The 18941-nt window shown below is 49.5% G+C and overlaps 2 protein-coding genes across 17 annotated transcripts in view; one reads left to right on the top strand and one right to left on the bottom strand.

Annotated features, from left to right (window-relative positions):
• Positions 1–18941, top strand: part of Ralgps1 (Ral GEF with PH domain and SH3 binding motif 1) — a 258635-nt gene that overhangs the window by 148669 nt on the left and 91025 nt on the right. The window lies entirely within an intron of this gene.
• Positions 1–18941, bottom strand: part of Angptl2 (angiopoietin like 2) — a 35056-nt gene that overhangs the window by 3515 nt on the left and 12600 nt on the right. The window contains exons 2-4 of the mRNA XM_015497574.1: positions 16927–17792; positions 3019–3212; positions 431–701 (exon numbers count right to left, since the gene is read on the bottom strand). Of these exons, the coding sequence (XP_015353060.1) occupies positions 431–701; positions 3019–3212; positions 16927–17743 (1282 nt within the window). The 5' untranslated portion in view covers positions 17744–17792. The remainder of the gene's footprint in view (positions 1–430; positions 702–3018; positions 3213–16926; positions 17793–18941) is intronic.

Here is an 18941-nt window from a genome sequence, read left to right as displayed (position 1 = left end):
TGCAGGTACCTGATAGAGTCCTATCAGGTACCTTCTCTCTAACCTTCTCCCTGCCCTGCAAGGTAGGTATTGTCCTTACTTATAGATGTGGAAACCAAGGCCCAGGGAGATTGTGCAGTGTGCTGAGGAGGTAGGGACAGCATTGGAACCCAGGGCGTGTCTGCCTCAGACAGGTGAGGAGGGGACAGCCTGGCATGGGAGTGTCCATCTCTTCGCTTTTCCCTTTTGTTAAGTGCCACTGTAACCTAGCTTTGCAGAGGGAATCTGAGGGCAGTTGGTAGAGGAAGGGATATTCAGGAGGTGGGAACAGGGTTAGAGACTCCTTGTTCCCAAGCCCTTGGGTTGTGGCCTCTGGCTTTGGTTGTGGCCTCTGGCTTTGGTTGACTTCTTTTCCCTGCCCTGCTCCTGGGTTTGACTCCACTTTTCCTACCTGTGTAGACATCATGATCTCTGTCCAGGGTGGTGAACTGCTTGCCATTGTGCCAGGTGAAGGAGTCACCCGCATTGCCATGGTAGCGCCCCAGCCGCAGCTTATAATACTCGCTCTCTGGCTCCAGGCGGAAGCTGGCATATTCTGCAAAGACCTTGCGGCCGGACCAGTCCTCCATGGTCACCAGCAGTTTGTAGTTGCCTTGGTTTGTCAGCCAGTAAATGTTCTCCAGGCCCAGCCAGTACTCTCCATCAATGTTCCCAAACCCTTGCTGGGGAAGATAAGGGAGAGCATGAGTTTGGAGCTTATAGTGTCCTCTCCAGCGGCCAGACCCTCAGCCTGGGTAGAGCAGCCCAGGAAACAATTGGAGCCAGAGACAGGCCTGGGCTCCAATCCTGGCTCCTCTACATGGTGGCTGTGTGACTTGAGAGTCACTTCACCTTTCTGAACCTCAGTTGTGCATCAGACATGTGGAGAGGGGTCATGTGGAGAGCAGACCATGCCCCCTCTGGGCCAGGTATCATGGGAGTCCTGGGTTCCTCACCTTCACTTGAGGATGCTATTGCCTTCCCCACATGCTGCTGCAGGATCACAGACAATGTGGTCAGTTGAGAACCTGGCACACAGTAGGCATGTGGCCGGCATTCGTGGACAGAGTCCTCACCTCCCTGCTGTGGGTGCGTGTAACACATAAGCCCTAGCACACCAGACAGGTGTGAGCTGTGAGGGACATGTCGCATCCACCCGGGCTCCCTTCGAGATTGAAAACCTACTAGTTTTTAGCATTTTTTTTTATCTTTAAAATTTTATTTTTGTATATACATTTGTTTAAAAATCAGTGAATTTCTAGGCCAGGCTCAGATAACTGAAGGGCTTTTATAAGTACTTTATATTGTCTAGACCCAAAGTATGCTATAAACATAGTCTGAAGTAAAATGGGAAATAACATTTTTGAGAAGATAAGCTTAGAAATTCTAGTCCAGTAAGTGAAGGTGTTTCCTTTCTCTGGCAGCAGGGCTGATTGTACCTGGCTGCTAGGCCACCAGTTACAGGTATATCTAAGAAAAAAGGGTATAGACCTCCTAAAACAAAATCAACCGGTCCACCTCGTATCACAGTACAGATTTCACAGTTCAAATCACCTGTACCCAAAGCTATGCTTACAAAACCTTTGAAAGATGCATTCTCTGTCAAAATGGGAGCACTGCCATTGGTAAGCCAGCAGCTATTCGGGCCTGTGTTACATGCAAGATGCACCGAAAAAGACTGCCGTTAGGCCCCAGAGAGCAGCAGTAAGTTCAATATTTGTAGATCCATGTTCAAGTAGATTCCTTTCTGCTTCTGGTAGTTGTTCAATTTTTCTGGCTATGACATCAAAAATTGAGTTTTTCTTGATAATATCATGTGGTTTATGGTTTTCCGTTTTGACCCTGTTGCTCTCCTCCCAACAGCCAATGCCTCGCCTGTTCTTCCTTTAACATGGGGGGGGGGGGGCTTAATCTACAAACTTTACTTGGCTCATCCCGCCACCGCCATCTTTAGCTGACCTTACAGTTGTTTTTGACAGGTAGTTTTAGGGTCATCAGCTGCATGTTGGCCACCAAAGCCTCGTAAGCAGATGGGTTCATTGGCAGTAACCATTTCTAGGGTTTGGTGAGCACTTACAGCATGTGTGCACTGTCACAAGAACTTCACCAGGATACTTTAATAACCCTCATACCGACCCTAAGAGCAAGGTGCTATCATTATCCTCCCTAGATGGTCCAGCCAGGACGAGCAGGAAGGACACAGTCCTGGGCACTGCTCTGCCACCTCCACAGGAGAGGAGGAAGTGTGGAGGAGAGACTCCAGGAGCCTCCAAGCTGGGATATGGAGGAAAAGCAGAAATATAGGCTGGCCAGGAGGTGGTCCAGGGAGCCAAGACAGAGAGAGACCCAAGAAGGGGGTGTGGCAGAGCCACATGTAGAGGCATTATGGCCAAGGGAGTCATGGCTTTGGTTTCAGAGGGCTAAGCTGCAGTCACTGCTTTGCATGTCACAGCTAGGTAGCTGTGAGCAAGGAACTCTCCCTTGTCACCTATGTCACCAGGTCATGTACAAGATCCCTGTGGGTACTCCCATGGCCTGAGCCATTTAGGCTGTCCTCAGTACCAGAAGAAGGAGAGTGGGGTGCAGCCTTGCTTTCTACAATGATGAGCACTGCAGTGCCCTACAAATTGAGATGGGCCCTACAGTTAGGACTCCAGTAGTAGCAGAATTCTCTCCAGGAGCCCTTTGGGATCTCCCAGGGCTGAAAGCCTCAGGCCTTGCCCCTTCTGGGCACCAAGAATAAGTCATACCCATGGAAACCCCAGCTGGAAGCAAGAGTCTGCCCACACCCAGGCTGGAGCAAGCAGTCCCTCTGCCCTGTGGGGTTTTGGTGGTCCAAACTCTTAACTGCTGTCCTGTGACAGATGCTAGCAGTAGGCAGAGTAAGGAGCCTGTCCTTACCGCCCTGGTGTTTGCAAAAATGGCCCTGTCCTCATTCTGATTGCCTTGGGGTGGGCCAGTCACCTGTGGGCAGTGCAAACAGGCCCCACTGGATCTCACCTTGTATGTCTCCCAGTTCCTGAAGAAGTTGACGGAGCCATCCAGGCGCCTCTGGATGACAGTCCAGCCCCCGGGGTCATGTCTCTGGTCACACCACACCTGCATGAGGCGGTTGGTATTCTCAGGCTTTACCAGGTAGATGGAGCTGGTGTCATGGCCATCTTCCAGGGCCTGCAGGCAGTCTCTCCATGGGCCTAGGGACACAGACGTGCACATGTCACATACTGCCTGCCACAAGGCCACAGCCCCAGATGTACCCTAGATAGGCACAGCCTCTGGCAGGGCTCCAACAGGAAGCCACAGGCCTGTAATTTGAGGGAACTGGTTTTTGTCTTGCACATTTGAGTAATAATGTGGTATAAAAGTAAGGACTTCAAGCCCATCTTCTGCCCTCACTGGTTCCTACTGTGACCTCCCAGCACGCTTCCTCACTTCTCCCCACCCTTGACTTCCTTTATTTGTAGAATGGACATCATATTTACATCCTTCAGGGTTGTCAGGATTTCAGAGATTATTTGTTTCCTTTGTTCTAAGGTTGGTCACTTCAGCAAGAAGGTACTGACTTGAGTCACTAAGGTCCAGACAAGCTGGGGTCCTCCTTATTCATCTCATGGAACATTAGGAGGTCTTCCAGGTCTTTCAGCCACATAGTTCAAAATACGTAAAATCACCACACATTTGTGTGGAAGTTCCTGGAGTGACTTTTTAAAAAGTTAGTTCTGTTGGTGAAGAGGCGTATGCTGCTGGATGTGGCACCGCCTGCCAGCACCAGGCAGCTTCCTGCTCTGCTTCACTAGCCAGCCTGGGCTTCACCTAACTGCACTTCTGAGCGCTGGCACACCTCAGCCAGGTTCCACATCTGCCCTTCCAGTGACAGCGCTCCATGACACCACTGCAGCTTCTAGTAAGAACTTCTGAAGGATTACAGGGCCCAGATTAGCCCAGAGTTTGGCCAAATAGCCAGAGACATCTGAATGATGCAGGGAATCATACACCAGTCTCCAAGCATCTTTTGGTGGTACCGGGTTCCCTTTCAGCTCAATCTGTGTTTCCTGAAGGAAGCTCACTGTGACCAGATGCTCAGAGCCCATGCATTCTGAGATCACCGAAGGGACAATGTCTGGGACACACCTCAATCTATGGCTCTCCTCAGAAACTGAGGCCAGAAGGGTTCTAGGCCTCTGAATAGCTTAGGTCTTTCAGCCCCTCCACCCTGAGGTCCAGCCTCCCCTAGCAGTTTCCTTTGTTCTAAGGTTGGTCACTTCAGCAAGAAGGTACTGACTTGAGTCACTAAGGTCCAGACAAGCTGGGTCCTCCTTATTCATCTCATGGAACATTAGGAGGTCTTCCAGGTCTTTCAGCCACATAGTTCAAAATACGTAAAATCACCACACATTGGTTCAGGTTCTTTAAAATACTTCTCAGACTGAGAATGGTTAAGATCAAAAGTGCTTAGAAAATTTCATCTTGCTCTATTAGTATGTATGTTTATTCAACTGCTATTAACTGTGGCCCAGCCCCCACAGGGCTGCAGAAGCCCAGGAGAGCATGGCTGCTTTGGCAGATGTGAGGAGGAGCTGGCCTTGCCTGCCTCCTCTCACTCCACTTCCTGAGGAATCCTGTCTTTCCCCCTCCTTGGGGTCGGGGCACACTCAGCTTTGCCTGTGAAGCCCCAACTTCTCAGCTTCAGTCCTGGCTGATGCTTGGCTTAGCTAGCCCACACATGATGGATGGTCAGATGGGTGAGGTTTGGGATTGTCCTTGTCGGACATCTCAGCGGGCTCTTCCAGAGAACCCATCTTAGAGCCGCCTTGCTCTGGGCACCTAGGGCGGCCTGGGTGCTGACAGTCACTGCAGGCCTCCTCCTTGAGGGTGCTTCTCACCCATTTACCAAGCCTTCTCCCATATGAGGCCCGGGGCCGGCTCCCATGCATCCCACCCCAGCACAAGGCATGGCACCAGTGGCTGTGTCCTCCCTTCCTGCCCTTGGCCCTCTTCAATATCCATCCTGAGGAAGGGAGGCCAGACCTCCAGGAAGAACATTCAGGAAGGAGAAAAAGGTTTTGGTTGTGTTTGGTCCATGCTCCAGGGACCAAGGCAGAGAATAGGAGTCTGTCCCTAACAGCTGGAGCAGAGCGCCAGTGGGCGTGGGAGGCCGCCCAGCTCCTCGCCAGGTCAGCCATGCAGGAGGGGCGGTTGATGCTCATACTGGAGATGGAAGATCCCCAGGGCCTGCAAAATAACATCACTTAACCAAGCCACAGGCCTCTCCTGCAGAGCCACTGGGCTCGTGGGCTCTCATGCGGTAGAGAGGCTGTCCTTGAAGGGGTTACCACGTAGGGAGCCTTTGGAGGCCAGTGAGAGGTAGCAGGTGAGTCCTGTGGCCCAAGCCTATGTTCCTTCATGGCTTCAGCTTTACCTTTGGCATTCCTACAAAGGGTTCCTTTTAAAAAGAAAGTATTTTAAAATGTTTTGGGGTCTCCAGTCCCTTTAGGAATTTGGGGAAAGTTCTACACTCTCTAGAAAAATGCACAGACTCACATAATTTTGTATAGTTTCAGAACAGAAGGAAAATGGACCCTCAAGCCCTAGGTTATGACCGTGAGCTCTAAAAGAGTCTTGTCTGCAGTAGTAGTAATAACAATGAATAATAACAATAGATAACACATGTACTGGGCTCAGGGCAAGCCCTGTCTGGGTGTTCCCTCTACCCACACTCCAGTGAGGTGGCAGCAGGCTCCTCATTTTACAGATGAAGAAAGCAGAGCCCCTGAGACATTAAGGGACCCCCAGGTGACAAAGCCAGTAAGGTGCAGGGTGAGTCTTTGTCTTCAGATGGTCTGGGTGGTCCAGAGTCCTGACTCCAAAGCACTCTTGTTTTCCCCCAACCAGAGTGAATTTGAGGGTTGGGGGCCCAGGCTGCAATCTCTGTCCTGAGGACTACTTTTTTAAAAATTTTATTTTTTTAACCTGGTAGTCATCCCAGGTCAAAAAAATAATAATAAAAACAGTTCTTCTTTGGCAAGGTGTTAAACTCCTTTTTAAAAAGTCTGCTTTTTTTTTTTTTTTTCCTATTGACTTCTTAATATCCTTTGCACAGTTTTCAACTATTTTAAGTATCTTATGATGGAGAAGTTTTATCTTTTGTTTTTTTAGGCAAATCTAGTAATTTTCTAATTTATGTCCTTCTAGAGTCATGGGGCAGGTATAATCAGGAAGCATTTTGCATTTCATGATGTTAGATAAGACTCTCGTATATCCCTGCAGCCTGTTCTTTGATACTCAGGCCTGTTGGCTTTCAACAAGAACTGTGCCCCCTGTGCACATGCATGAATATACCACTGTAGTTCTCACCATCACATACATCCACAGATGCCAATTAAAAAAACACACACACACACTATAATATAGCAGAAAGATCAGTAGAGCAAAGGCAAGGGAACAGCGGCCAGAGGTGGGGGGAGTACCAGGAACTGAAATAAAGCAAATTATATTCCATGCTTTTATAATTATGTTAAAATGAATCCTAATGTTATAAATAACTGAAAAGAAGCAATAAAATAAAAACTGAAGCCCCAAACAGTTCTCCTTCGTAGACCTCCACCAAATCTCACACATCCATATGCATTCCTTTCCTTACATTAGAGACACTGTGGCAAATGTAAAAAATGCAAACAATGAGGGAAAATTTGTTCAAAAAATAGGTTGCATTGAAAAACTGGCAGCAATGAAATAATGGCTGCATTAAAATAGCCAAGCCCAAGCCTCCTGATTTGATGGGCAACCTACAGCTGCAGCAGGGGAGTGATGCAGTGGCACACCTGTCATATGCAGTGTGTCCAGAATTCTGCAACTGTAACATAAATAACATAAGGCCAATATGCAGGTTGTTACACATAATGCCCCGGGGGGCTAGGGGAGGCCCATGGTTGAGCAAGTGTGGCGCTGAAGAAGGGACTCCCAACTTGGAGTCACGAGCCACTGGCTCAGATCTTGGTGGCTTCACCTACTCACAATATGACTTGGGCAGTTTCCTCACTGAGCTTCAAGTTCTCTTGTAAAATGGGGAAGGAGCACTGGCTATCCTAAGGGTCTCACCAACGTGGAGCAGCCAAGAGGCCATCCTGAGCCGGTGCTCAGCACAGTCTCTTTCCTCCTGTTATAGGTGAAAGCTGACATGGTGGAAGTTGTTCATACTCTTTCCTCTGTCTCTGCTGTCTCTCCCTCTCCCTCCCCACCCACTTCACACACATATACACACAAACACAAACAAACATCACTGTATATTTTGAATTTCCAAGACTAAATATAAAGCTATTTGCTAATAGATATTTTTCACAGGCATAGTTTAAAAGTCAGAGTTTCAGCGGAAAAGGCCACAAAGATGTATTGAAATAAAGAATGGAAATCTTTTTTTGTCAAGGAAGCTAAATTTTTGACGTGCAGTGGGTGAAACCCTCCCTCCAAAACAGTGCGAGCGCCCAGGCACTATTTGACTTGGCTCCCCTTCTGAGAGGGCGGCTCTGTCCAGAGAACCAGGCCAATACTAAATCGGCAGCACCTAGGCCCAGAGCGGTGTACGTGCCCCAACCTCACCTCTATAAAGACCACATTTACACCACAGTTGGAATGTTCCATGTGAAGAGCCATGCAGCCGCCATGGCTGAGCCGAGCCAGTGTGGTTCCCTAGAGGGGTGGCAAGGGCACAGGAAGGACACAGGACCTGATGCCAGGAGGAGAGAAGGAATGCTGGCACATCCCTCCTGCAGAGATGCAGGTGTTGGGCTCTCGAACCCTAGTGTCAGCCCTGGTAACTGCCAAGCCCCTCTTTGATTCCCCTCCTTTGGTGTTCTGGATAGAGGCATCAAGACACCAGCCGCCCAGGAAACCAGACTTCACTGATGGCCAATGCAGTGTTCACCGCCTCCAGTCAGGGCCTTTCTGGTAAAGGCAAGTTAGAGCCAGAAGCCAGGCCAGGCCATCGTGTAACTTCCTCTTCTCTTTGCTTTCTGTGGTCTGGGCTGGACCTGTGTCAGGCCAGCTCACCCACCTAGGCCCCAGCATTGAAATGGGTTCACAAACTGCAGCAGCTTTCAATGAGGGCTCCCCACACCATGAATATATGAGCAGAGCTACTGCAGCTCCCCCTGAGGAGCAGCAAGAGGGGCAGAGGCCCTCTGGGTCATGAGCTGGGCTGGCCAGCAGTTGACTGACTTTCATTTCCTAAGCCCAGCCCCAAACCTAAGAACCCAACCACCTTTGGTCATGTAGAGGACCCTGGAGCCTGTGCTGACATCATGGGGAACTGCTCCCATGAATGCATTAGTCCCTAAACCCCTGGGGAGAGGCTTCTGTGATATCACCAAGTCACCTGCTTTTGCATGAGAACTGTATGTGGGTTTTCAATTATTCTTACTGATGGCCTTTCTCCAAAAAGTCATTTTTCTGTTCCCGGAAACATATTCCTAACCGAAGTGACTAGTTGTTAAAATTGGATCTGGAGTTTCCTGTTCACATTTATCCATCCTGAGTGCCAGGGCACATGGGCTGTTAGGTGTGAGTCCCCCCCCACCCCTAGCCAGGAGCAGAATTCCTGAGAGTTCTACCAGGGCAGGACAGGCACTGGGCAGGGTCTGTGATGACCAGTCTATCTGTAGTTGCTCGAGACTCATTTATCCAGAAGCTTGGTGGAATAATAGTTTGATGATGACCGTATATGTTCTGTGTCAGCCACTAACTTTTACAGAACCAGAGTCCAAAACAATTACCTGAATACAGGAATAGCTTATGCCAAAGGCCTCTAGTTCTTATAGAGCCTCAGCATTTACATCATGAATGCCATTTCCAGTCATTCCAGGGAAAGGGTCCAAGTGCTCTGCCCGCTCTTGAGGCTGCTTTAGTCCTCAGGTGGTGGGCACAGTGCCTTTTCAGGAGTTTATGAAAATGTTTGAGGCCTTAAAAAATACTTATTGGCTGTCAAATATGAAAAGAAAACTACAAAATTGAAATTTATTAGTATATAATTAAATTTCTACGAAGTGTAACATCTTGTCAAGTTCATTAATTGTAAAGTTTAACTTTCATAAAAATGTTATTACTTTTGAAAACAATTTGTAGGTTAAATTTTTTCTCACTTCCCAAGAATTCCTGAACATGCCTGCTGTTTGCTGAGAAATCAGAGTTAGCCATAAATTAATTGAGTTACTCTTAGCCAAATAATTTCAAAAGCAAAATTATTCAAATACTTTCAAGATTGTTACAGTAAAAATTATATTAGATATGTGAGATGGCCTGGTGGGTGTGGCTTCAATGCACTTGATATAGTCTGGGGCCTTCCAAGAGCTCTTAGGGCCCATGAAGGGTTTAAGGGGGTTCTGTTTGTATTGGTTTGACCTCAAGATAAACAGGCGTCACAATATTGCTTTCCAAAGGACACTAAGAAGCATGTGCCCACTCTTAGGTTTCTGGTGGTACAGGTGGGCAGGAAGAGAAACAGGGACTTAAAACAAAGAAGAAAAGAGGTTAGACCAGGAGGGGCTATGGAGGTCTCACTGGGGGTAGAGGTGCACAGCTTGCTGGGGACTGGTGAGAGGGGAGCCCTGGGGCTCCCTAAGGGATGCCGTTACAGGTGCCCAAGACTGGATGTGGCTATGGGTGGTGCACAGAGCCCCCCGCCCCACCCCTAGGACACTTTGAGGATGACCAGGGCTCTCAGTTCAAAGCGGGAACATCTTGGGAGGACTTATCAGACCCAGAATTGCAACCAACCCACAGATGCTAGACAGTGCTCCACAGTCCTGTGGTTGGCCAACCTGTTAACCTTTTCCAAGGAAGGCGACCAGCTTCCTTGACTTCTTAAAGAACCAAGATTGACTTTATCCATCACCTTTTCATCTTCCAGACACTTAAAACCCCTCTTCATACTCTGTTCTGTCATTTTACTGGGGCTCAACCACAAGCCACTTGGTATATAATTGGGCATTATGTCCTTTTTCTCTTTCACAAAATAGGGCACTTGCCCAGCACCAAGCCTGGTCTCCATAAACTCCTGACAGTTGCTGGCAGAGACTCTGTGAGCATATCTGCAAGGCCCTGCTACCCTCATTACCTCCTCCAGGAACCCTTTCCCATCCCCACAGGAGATACTGAATCCTGCTTGGATGCCCAAAGTGCTTTATGTTTAGGAATTTAGTAGAGATGATGACTACCATATGTGGCGAGCCTTCACCTGCTAGGCATCCCATGTTTTGTTCTATCCTCCTGAGGCCCTGCAGTGAGGAGGTCACATGCCTGGGCCTGAGAAGTGCAGGGTCTGGAATTGGAGCTCAGGTCTGCCTTCCAGGCCCAGGTTACTCCTGTGTACTATGCTGCGATTACCACACTGTGTTAGCCTTGGGGGAAGGGGACTCCTGTCTCCCCATTAGGCTGTGGGCTTTTCTGGGGTGGACACTTGGTCAGGTCAGGGAGCCCTCATCCATCTTTCCGGGCTGCATCTTCTCACCAGCCCAATCCACAGTCTCTTCCTCACCCTCCTTCTGTCCTTTCCAGCTTGAGAACCATCTGGAAATGGGCCCCATAGCAGCTGATCATCAGCATCCCAACCAAACCCTGGCAAAGGACTTCTGTTCTGTGGGGGAGACTGGACTGTCTGTAGCGGGAAGTTGGCGCATGGTATCTGGGGCCAGATGGTCACCCTTTCTGTTCTTTTAGAAATTACTCTAGAAATACCGTACTAAGATACTTAATTTTAATATTTAGGGAAAAATGATTTAAATATATTTGTCATTTAAACTAAAATTCTCTTCTTACAAACTTGTTCTCTGCATGTATAGAAATTTTAACTTAAATTATTGTATTTTTTAAAAAAATCTATTAAGTGAAATTCATTTATTCACTTAAAAAGAGAGGGGTGGAGGCTGGGGATATAGCTCAGTTGGTAGAGTGCCTGCCTCACTTGCACAAGACCCTGGGTTCTAATCCCCAGCACCAAACACACACAAAAAGGGTAACCTACAACTACTTCATCAGCTGATCTTGAGATACTAAGCAAGTATCTTCAGCTTAGTGTCAACTACTCTTCTCCAGATTCATTCCAGGGAAGGCTGAGGCTGAGGCAGCCATATGGGGACTGGGGAGAGACCATCTCCAGCATCCCACAGGTAGGTTCCTGTGACTGCAGACCTCGTTGATGTGGGCAGAAGTCACTGAAGGTGCACATCATTACTTTCATGATAGTAACCTAGCCATTGGTGTCAACAAATTCAACCAGTGATATTTTAGACACTCAGAAATGTGATGCTAACTTAATTCTGCTTTCTTTGTCTTTAAAAAAAAAACATGTTGGCGGCCTCTCAGGGTTATGATACAGTCTGCTATGTAAGCTTGCCACGACAACCCATCAGTGTGAGTAGCAAGCTGGCCACAGATGCCCGATCTCCAGGATTTTCTAGATTACTTCCATTTTGCCAAATGCCAAACTGTTAGGATTTCCAAGTCATGAGATGCCAAATCCCCATGCTTCTAACAGTAACAAGTTGATAGTTTATCTCCTGTGGCTGCAAATACCACAGCGTTTAGCCCAATGTCATCCTTGGAAAACAGCCTGAGGCCTGGAGGAATAGCTTTCCATCACACTCAAAAGCTCTTTGTGATCAGTTCTCCCAAGCCACCAGAGGAGTGGGGAGGGAGGAGGAGGATGGCTCTGGAACCCTCTTCCTCCTGTGGCTTTTGTTGAGCAAGAAGCTAGCAAAGAATGAACGCACTTTGAAGCATCACTGCATTATGTAGTTTGCAATGAACTGGGAATCTTATTATGTTTAATAAAACACTTTAGAAAAAGCAACATCTTCCAGACACTTAAAACCCCTCTTCTTTAGGTTTCCAGTGGTACAGGTGGGCAGGAAGAGAAATAGGGATTTAAAACAAAGAAGAAAAGAGGTTAGACGGGGAGGGGTTATGGAGGTCTCACTGGGGGTAGAGGTGCACAGCTTGCTAGGGGCTGGTGAGAGGGGAGTACAGTGGGAACAGCACAGGCTCAAGACAGGAGACCTGTGAGGCTTTCCCCTCGGCCTCTGCAACCTTGAAGGCTAAATTCAAATCAAGTATAGCCACAGTCACCCCTACTTGACATCAGCGCTGCACTCCAGGCCTCTCCAGCTCACTGTGGTAGTCAGGCCAGGGAGCTCAGGCTGCGAAGCTGACCTATCTGCCTACAGGGCCAGCACCACTTCCCTCTGGACTGATGCTTGCTTGACTTCTAGAAAGAATGGAAGCCACTGTGCCGTATACCTCCTTCTCTGTTACAAAACATTCCAACATGCTAAGGAACCATGACGTAATGGACATATTTCCTACCATAAAGGGTGAGTGGAGATAAAATACAGGGGAAGAAATCTGCCTAGCTTTGAGCCTTGGTAGCGCCACTTGCTAGCTGTGTCATCTTAGCTAAGTTGCGTGAACTCTCGAAACACTCTTGTTCAAGTTGTCCAAGTCCCCCCATCCCTAGATGCCTGTGATGAGAGAGGGATGATCTCCACATGTGCCCTGTGCTGTCTGTGAAGCAGTGTGATCTGGAGGAAAGACTACAGTGACTGATTCTATTCTTGGAGAACTAAGATTTAAAGATGCCAGGACTTCAAGCTTGGCTCTACATTGAAAGACAGATATCCACTGAAATGTGGAACAGAATGAACCCCTCAGGTGTGTCCAGATTTGATAGTTAAATGAGATTGGTCTGCAGCCTCCACTGGCTCATTTCCCAGGAGCCAGGGCTGTGTGGCTCTTTCCATGGCTGCACTCCCCTGTTTCTGTGGGCTGAGGGAGGGGTGGTCCCAGTGGTCTCACTGTGCAGCTTCTGGGCTGTCAGCACCGTGAGTGTTCCAACAACACATCCACTAGCTCTTTTGAGAGCTGTTTTTCAAGGGGCTGCTCTGGAACCCAGTACCATGAAACAGTGACAGAAGGTCAGGTAGGTCCCCGGTGGCTGGGCCAGGGCAAGTGTTGTAGAGCAATTTTCACATTGGTGCCCCTCCAGCTTCTCAGAGTCCCAGAGTCATTAGGACAGACCTGGTTTGAGCTTTGCTGAGCTATTTACTATCTGTGTCATCTTGACTAAGTTTCTTGACCTCTCTGAACCTCAGTGTCCTGGAAGTTACAAGTCAGGGACCGATCTCAGCTCTACATGGACAAGTTCTGTGATAGGAAGGTGATGCTGGGGAATCCGAGGGACCCTGACGGTTCTGCTACTTTATAATTTTATAGCTCCTCCTTTATCCACTGAGAAACCAACTGAGCTGCTGTGTCCTCTGTCTCAGGAGAGAAAAATGGCAAAAGTGCCCACTCCTGCTAGTTTTAAAAAATTCGTTTCCAACAGGGACTCACTGTACTGTGGCAGCACTAACTGTCCTTCCCTGTCAGCCTCTGGGGTCAGTCCAGAGTCCACCCTCCCCTTTCTTTTGCTTGTTAGGGAATGATCCCTGCAGCTCTCTCCTTTAACAGCAGCAGTAGGAGCATAGGGAGAGGTCTCCAGGCCTCATCACAAGTTTCATCCCAACCAAATGCCCCAGGTGGGTCTGGCCAACCCTGAGGGAGACAGGACAGAGTCCAGGTTAGGAGCCAGGGAAGCCAGAAGCTGCTCGGGCTTTTCACCCTGGCTCTCAGCAGGCCCCCTGGCCTGGTGCCAGCCTGCTACTATCTCACTGTGGCCAGGAACAGGCCAGTGAATGCAGCTTCAGATAAGGAGCCAGGGCTGCCTCAGTCCCCTAGAGAAGGGCGTGCTGTGGGCTCAGTGCCCCAAACAATGGGGTAAAGAGCAGTGGCTCTGGGGTTGCTGGGTGAAAGCTCTGGAGGCTGCAGAGGCCTGGGTTCAAAGGTGTCTAATTGCAAAGGTGTTTCTGGCTGAGTCATGTCGCTGGGAATAAAGGCTCTGTCGGGAGAGAGCACAGAGAGGGTTTTGTCTTCAGGGACTAGAACCTGCCCAAGCTCAGATAAGAGCCCTCTGCCGATTGGCTAGGCAAATGCGCGGTAGAAGGAAACCCTCTGCTTCCCCCTCACAGTTTGGTGTCTGCTTGTGTGGGAGCTCAGTGGTAAGATGGGCCACAAAAAATTTGCTACTAAGGATCGTGCACCAACATTTGGGGAGGCTTTGCTTAAATAAATAAATAAATGTGCCCTCAGCCATCTCCATAATGGGATGAGATCACACTGTCATGCCGTCCCACACCAGGTACTTCTTCAAGTGGGACAGAAAGGGTGCAGTGAGGGTAGGAGCCTTGGATCCATAGCAGCCCATAGCCTCCCTTACCTGTACTTCAGATCATGCTGGAATATGAAGCAGCAGGAGGTTGGGATCCTTTGGGAGGCCGGGAGCAGGGCCGTGTCCCTGGGTCTTTGCACAGACCCATCTCTCTCAGGGACCTACCAGTAACTTGGTTTCCCAGCTCCCAGGTCTGCCTCTTGAACTCTTACAAATCCTTCAAAATGCAGCACAGAGGTCCCATCTCTGTGCAGTCTTCCCCTCTCCTCAGGGCACACTCAGTCATGCTACCTTTGTGTCCCCAGTGCCTCGTACTCCCCGTTTGAGGGGCTCTTAGCACTCCGGGGTCAGTTCCCCCAGCTGGAGTTGACTCACTGCATCACTGCTTTTAAGTTCTCTGTTATGCTGGCCCCATAAATTCTCACAATGATCTGGAAATTTTTGCCTCACCAGATGTTCCCTCCCAGAGAAATCCTTTGTTATAACTGAAGTGCTGCTTTTAGGGAATAGAAATGATGAGCACTGGATAGATCCCAGATGCAGTCATGCACCTGCCACCTCCACAGACTGAGTTCCTGTGAGCAGGGACAACATTTCTAACTGGTTCCCCGAGCCTAGTGCCATGAAGAGCAGGAAGCCAGACTCAGCATTGTGGCAGCACTGCAGGAGCACAGCATTCCCTGCTGGCTGTGCTGAGTGTCCACCACGTGACCCAGTGGTTACGGCACTTGTCACATTTTACAGAGAGAAATCTGAGGCTCAGAGGAGTTAAATAACTTTCTCATGAGCAGACAGCTAACAAGGGGTGGAGCCTGGATGCAAACTCAGATCTGTATTCTTTCACTCTGAATCTACCAGCTTAGTTCAAGCCTAGGAATGTCCAAAATTGTTGAACTAGAAACTAGAGATGTTTAGAAAAGTGGAGACCTTCTGGGTAGTCACTCATGTCAGGTTTATGACCACATTCAGCTGAGCTTCACTTGGTGCCCAAATGGCACATTTCACCTTCTAGGTAAAGACCTATTAACACACCCTACCCTCTCTTTTGGAGCTTCTGATGTAAAACAGGCATGTGTGCAGATAGATCAGTCATCAGCCTTGGAATGCCAGAGTTCAAGAGGGATTGTTTGTTTTAGTCTCCTGGTTTTAAGATGAAGACACTCAGCAGTTTTTGGCTGGAGGTGCAGATCAGTGGTAGAGCACTTGCCTAGCATGCGCAAGGCCTTGGGATCAATCCCCAGCACCACAGAGAAAGAGAACAAACGGAAAAATAAACACAGGTTTTACAGTGTTTGATTTTATAGAACTGTCATTTGAGGATAGATTAAAATAGAATCTATCAGAAGCTTTAGGTGAGGCAGCTGAGGTTGAGAGGGACAAAGTGACTTGTCCTAGAACTAGTCAGTGGAGGAAGCAGGATTCTAAACCAGGTCAGTTCTCTGCAAGGCACCTGTTCTTAACCCCCATGCCCAGTCCAGTCTGTCCTACGAGATGTTATGACAGATGCTCTGCCCTGTGCCTAGCTGCCCTCTATCCCTACTGACCTGCAAACAGCAAGCTCTGTCCTGCCCACTGGCCATCCTCGGGCATGCAGGTTCAGCTCCTCAGATATATGAAGAGAATGCTCTTCCCAGTTCTGGTGATTACTTTTAAAAATATGAAATAGGGTATTTTCAATAAAAACACTTCCCTGCTTATACAACAAAGCAGTACCCAAAGTACTGCCATGGAGCAGATATGTGGTTAGCTCTTGTGGAGATGACTCTGCCTCTCACGGCGGCCCACTGGGAGTGCTGCTGCCTCCTGGGTAAATGAGAGGCCAAGCTCTGGCAGGAGGGGTTTTTGGCCCACTCCACCCAGACTGAGGATTCTCAGAGTCCTTTCACACAGAAGAGTCAGCTTAAGAGTTAAAGTGAAGAGGTCTGAACTCAAATGCAGCCTGCCCTCCTCAGCCTGTGGGCAAGGTACTTAATAGGAGTGCTCCCAAGGACCTGCAAGACATATCAGGTAATGCGCTTGAAGGCATCCAGCGCCCATGTCTTAGTTAAATTTCCCAAACCTACCAGGGACCCCATTTCTCCTCCATCACAGTGTTCTGAGAATTACCGTATTTTGGGGTGAAATGTTTATTTAAAAGTATATGGAAGCCTCATTGAAAATCCCAGGCACCAGCAGACTGTAGGAAACTCGGGGATTTGAGAAGCGCACCTTCCCAATCCCCAGCCCTTGCAGTGTGTTAACCTACCTTTACTGTAATGGTGCTCTTTCTCTTGGCCTGCTGTTCTGGGATGACATTTAGAAAGTGCCAGCTCTGGGCCCTGCCTATCCCTAAGCCTGCAGGAAAGACATCCCAGCTGCCAACATAGAGCATCTCCTACAGAGCCTGGGGAGTATGAGCCTCCCTTCTCTTCTCTCAGAAGCCAGGGGGTGTCTGCCCCATTTCCCGGTTCTACCTTTAGACATCCATCAAAGCAATGTAGTTCCCCTTACCCCACTGGCTCCAGTGGCCTGCTCAAGGGATTGCCAGAGAATTGTGCAAGTCTTTGGTCTGATCTCAACTGGCTGTGCCTCTTCCCCCACTTGTGGTCACAGCCAAGGGAAGCCTGGTACCGGGCTCTGAGGCCCACGTGGGATGGGATCCCAGAAAGACTTACCTGATGGCTTGTCAGTGGAGGATGGAAGGCTGGTGAGGGCAGGCATGGTGGGCAGAGGTGGTGGCAGCACCTTCAGGTTCTGGTCACTCTGGATCTCGTTGGTAGAGATCTGGTTGATGATACGGTTGTAGGTGGGTGGCTGGTAGACCCGGGGTGGGGTGGCAGGAGGCGGCTGGGGTACAGGCCTGGCTACGGGCACCCTCTGGCAGTGCTCCTCAAGCTGAGCAATGACCTCTGACTGGTTGTGGGCCAGTGTGGCCAGGTGCTGGTACTTGTGCTCCAGGTCCTTATACTTGCTGGCCAGCTGCAGCATGTCAGCCGTCTGGTTCAGGATCCTGTTCTCCAGCTGGGAGAGCTCCAGTGCGTTGTCCCGCTTGCGGATGATCTCATGCAGGAGCTGCATGTAGAGCTGCGTGACACGTGAGTTCATGTTGCGGCTTTCCTTGCGCAGCAGCTTCACCTCGCTCACGATGCCGCCGTCTACCTCCACCAGCTGCTGCAGGGTCTCAATCTGCCGCTTCTGCTTGAGCAACTCGCTGTTGAGCAGCTCCAGCTCCTGCTTGTGCACGCGGTTCTCCAGGAGCACCTCTGGCTCCTTGGAGTTGACGCAGATGGCGCCTGTGACCCGCTGCTGGGGAACGATGAAGGTGTAGGTGCACTTGTCCTGGGATTCGCCCGCCCGCTTGTACCTGTTGAGGTAAATGAACTCTCTCTGTGAGCCCTCCTCTGTGCCCTCAAAACCATCCTCGGGGCCTGCAGCAACTCCCAGGGTGGCCAGCAGTCCCAGCCACCAGCACGTGATACACAGTGGCCTCATGGTCCTTGCAATGTGGTGGTTATTCTTTGTGAATGGATTCTATGAAACCCTGAAAGTAAACAGAGGGGAGAATCAGTGACAGTTCGATTCCTGCCAGTAACCAGTGCCATCAGGGTCCTAGCCTTCTTGCCAGGTGGAACATTTCCCAAATACAGTTTTGGGAGACCACATTCTATTCTTCTGGAGTCAGGGGGCAGGGGAGCCATTCTGGAAGTGACAAGAGACAGCAGGCCCAGCAAGGTAGAGAGGAAAAGGAGGACCTGGACATATGGATGTCAGGGTCCCGGTCCTGCCACTCCTGGAGCCTGAGAACCACCTTCAGGGAAGCTTGAAGTGGGAAAGAGGAGGCACAGTCTGTCTTGCAATCCTCTGACTGTCATATCGCCTCATCCTGAGCCTTCCCCTGAAGCTCCTGTTACAGGTGTGATCTGCCACACTGCTAAATAGTCTCCTCTTCTGGACCTGAGGTCCATGAGGGCAGGTACTACGTCTGACTCAACTTTGTTTCCCTAGCATGGCACTGAGCAGGCTTTCAGCCTGTTAAATGAATGAATTACTAGACATAGTATGGAATGTGTTGGGCTTGTAGTGGACAGCGTCAGTAGAAGGATGTGTCCGGTCACATGGCTCTGGTCTGTGCATTAGCTAGGCTACAGAGTCCCAAACAGGAACAAACAACTGAGCTCTTCTAAATCCAAATATTTGTAACAGCCAGTGACTGCACAGTCCCGATCATTGCAACGTGATTATATCAAACGGCAGCACAAAACAGACACATGTCTCCAGATTTGCTTCAGTTCTGTTCTTGGACCATTCATCCTGACATCCACTGAACATTAAAGTATACCGAGCAGCGTGCCAGCCAGCCCCTGCCCTCACGGGGCTTCCACAACATCAGAGTTTTCAGGCACTGGGAGCAGAAGCATCATGTGCTGTGAAAGGCCATAAGGGGTACTGACCTCGTTGGAGGGGTCAGGAACACTTCCCTGAGAAAGTGACCTTCACAGTGACCCTCTAGGGATGAGCAGGAGTTGGCAGGCCAAGGGGAGGGGAGGATGTGCACTGGTCCCTCCTCTGGCCCCTGGGGGCATTGCTCCAGCTGCCTCCCCGCCCCCCCCCCATCTCATTCTTCCTCCACTCCTGCTGCTGCTCAACTTGCAGAACGCATCCTCGTCCTGACCCTCCCAGCCCCTCTCAC

Source organism: Marmota marmota, unplaced genomic scaffold, assembly GCF_001458135.2.
Source record: "Marmota marmota marmota unplaced genomic scaffold, marMar, whole genome shotgun sequence".
In the NCBI taxonomy this organism is placed as follows: Eukaryota; Metazoa; Chordata; class Mammalia; order Rodentia; family Sciuridae; genus Marmota; species Marmota marmota.
Note: the sequence above shows the minus strand (reverse complement) of the source record. Positions and strands in the feature narration are given on the sequence as shown.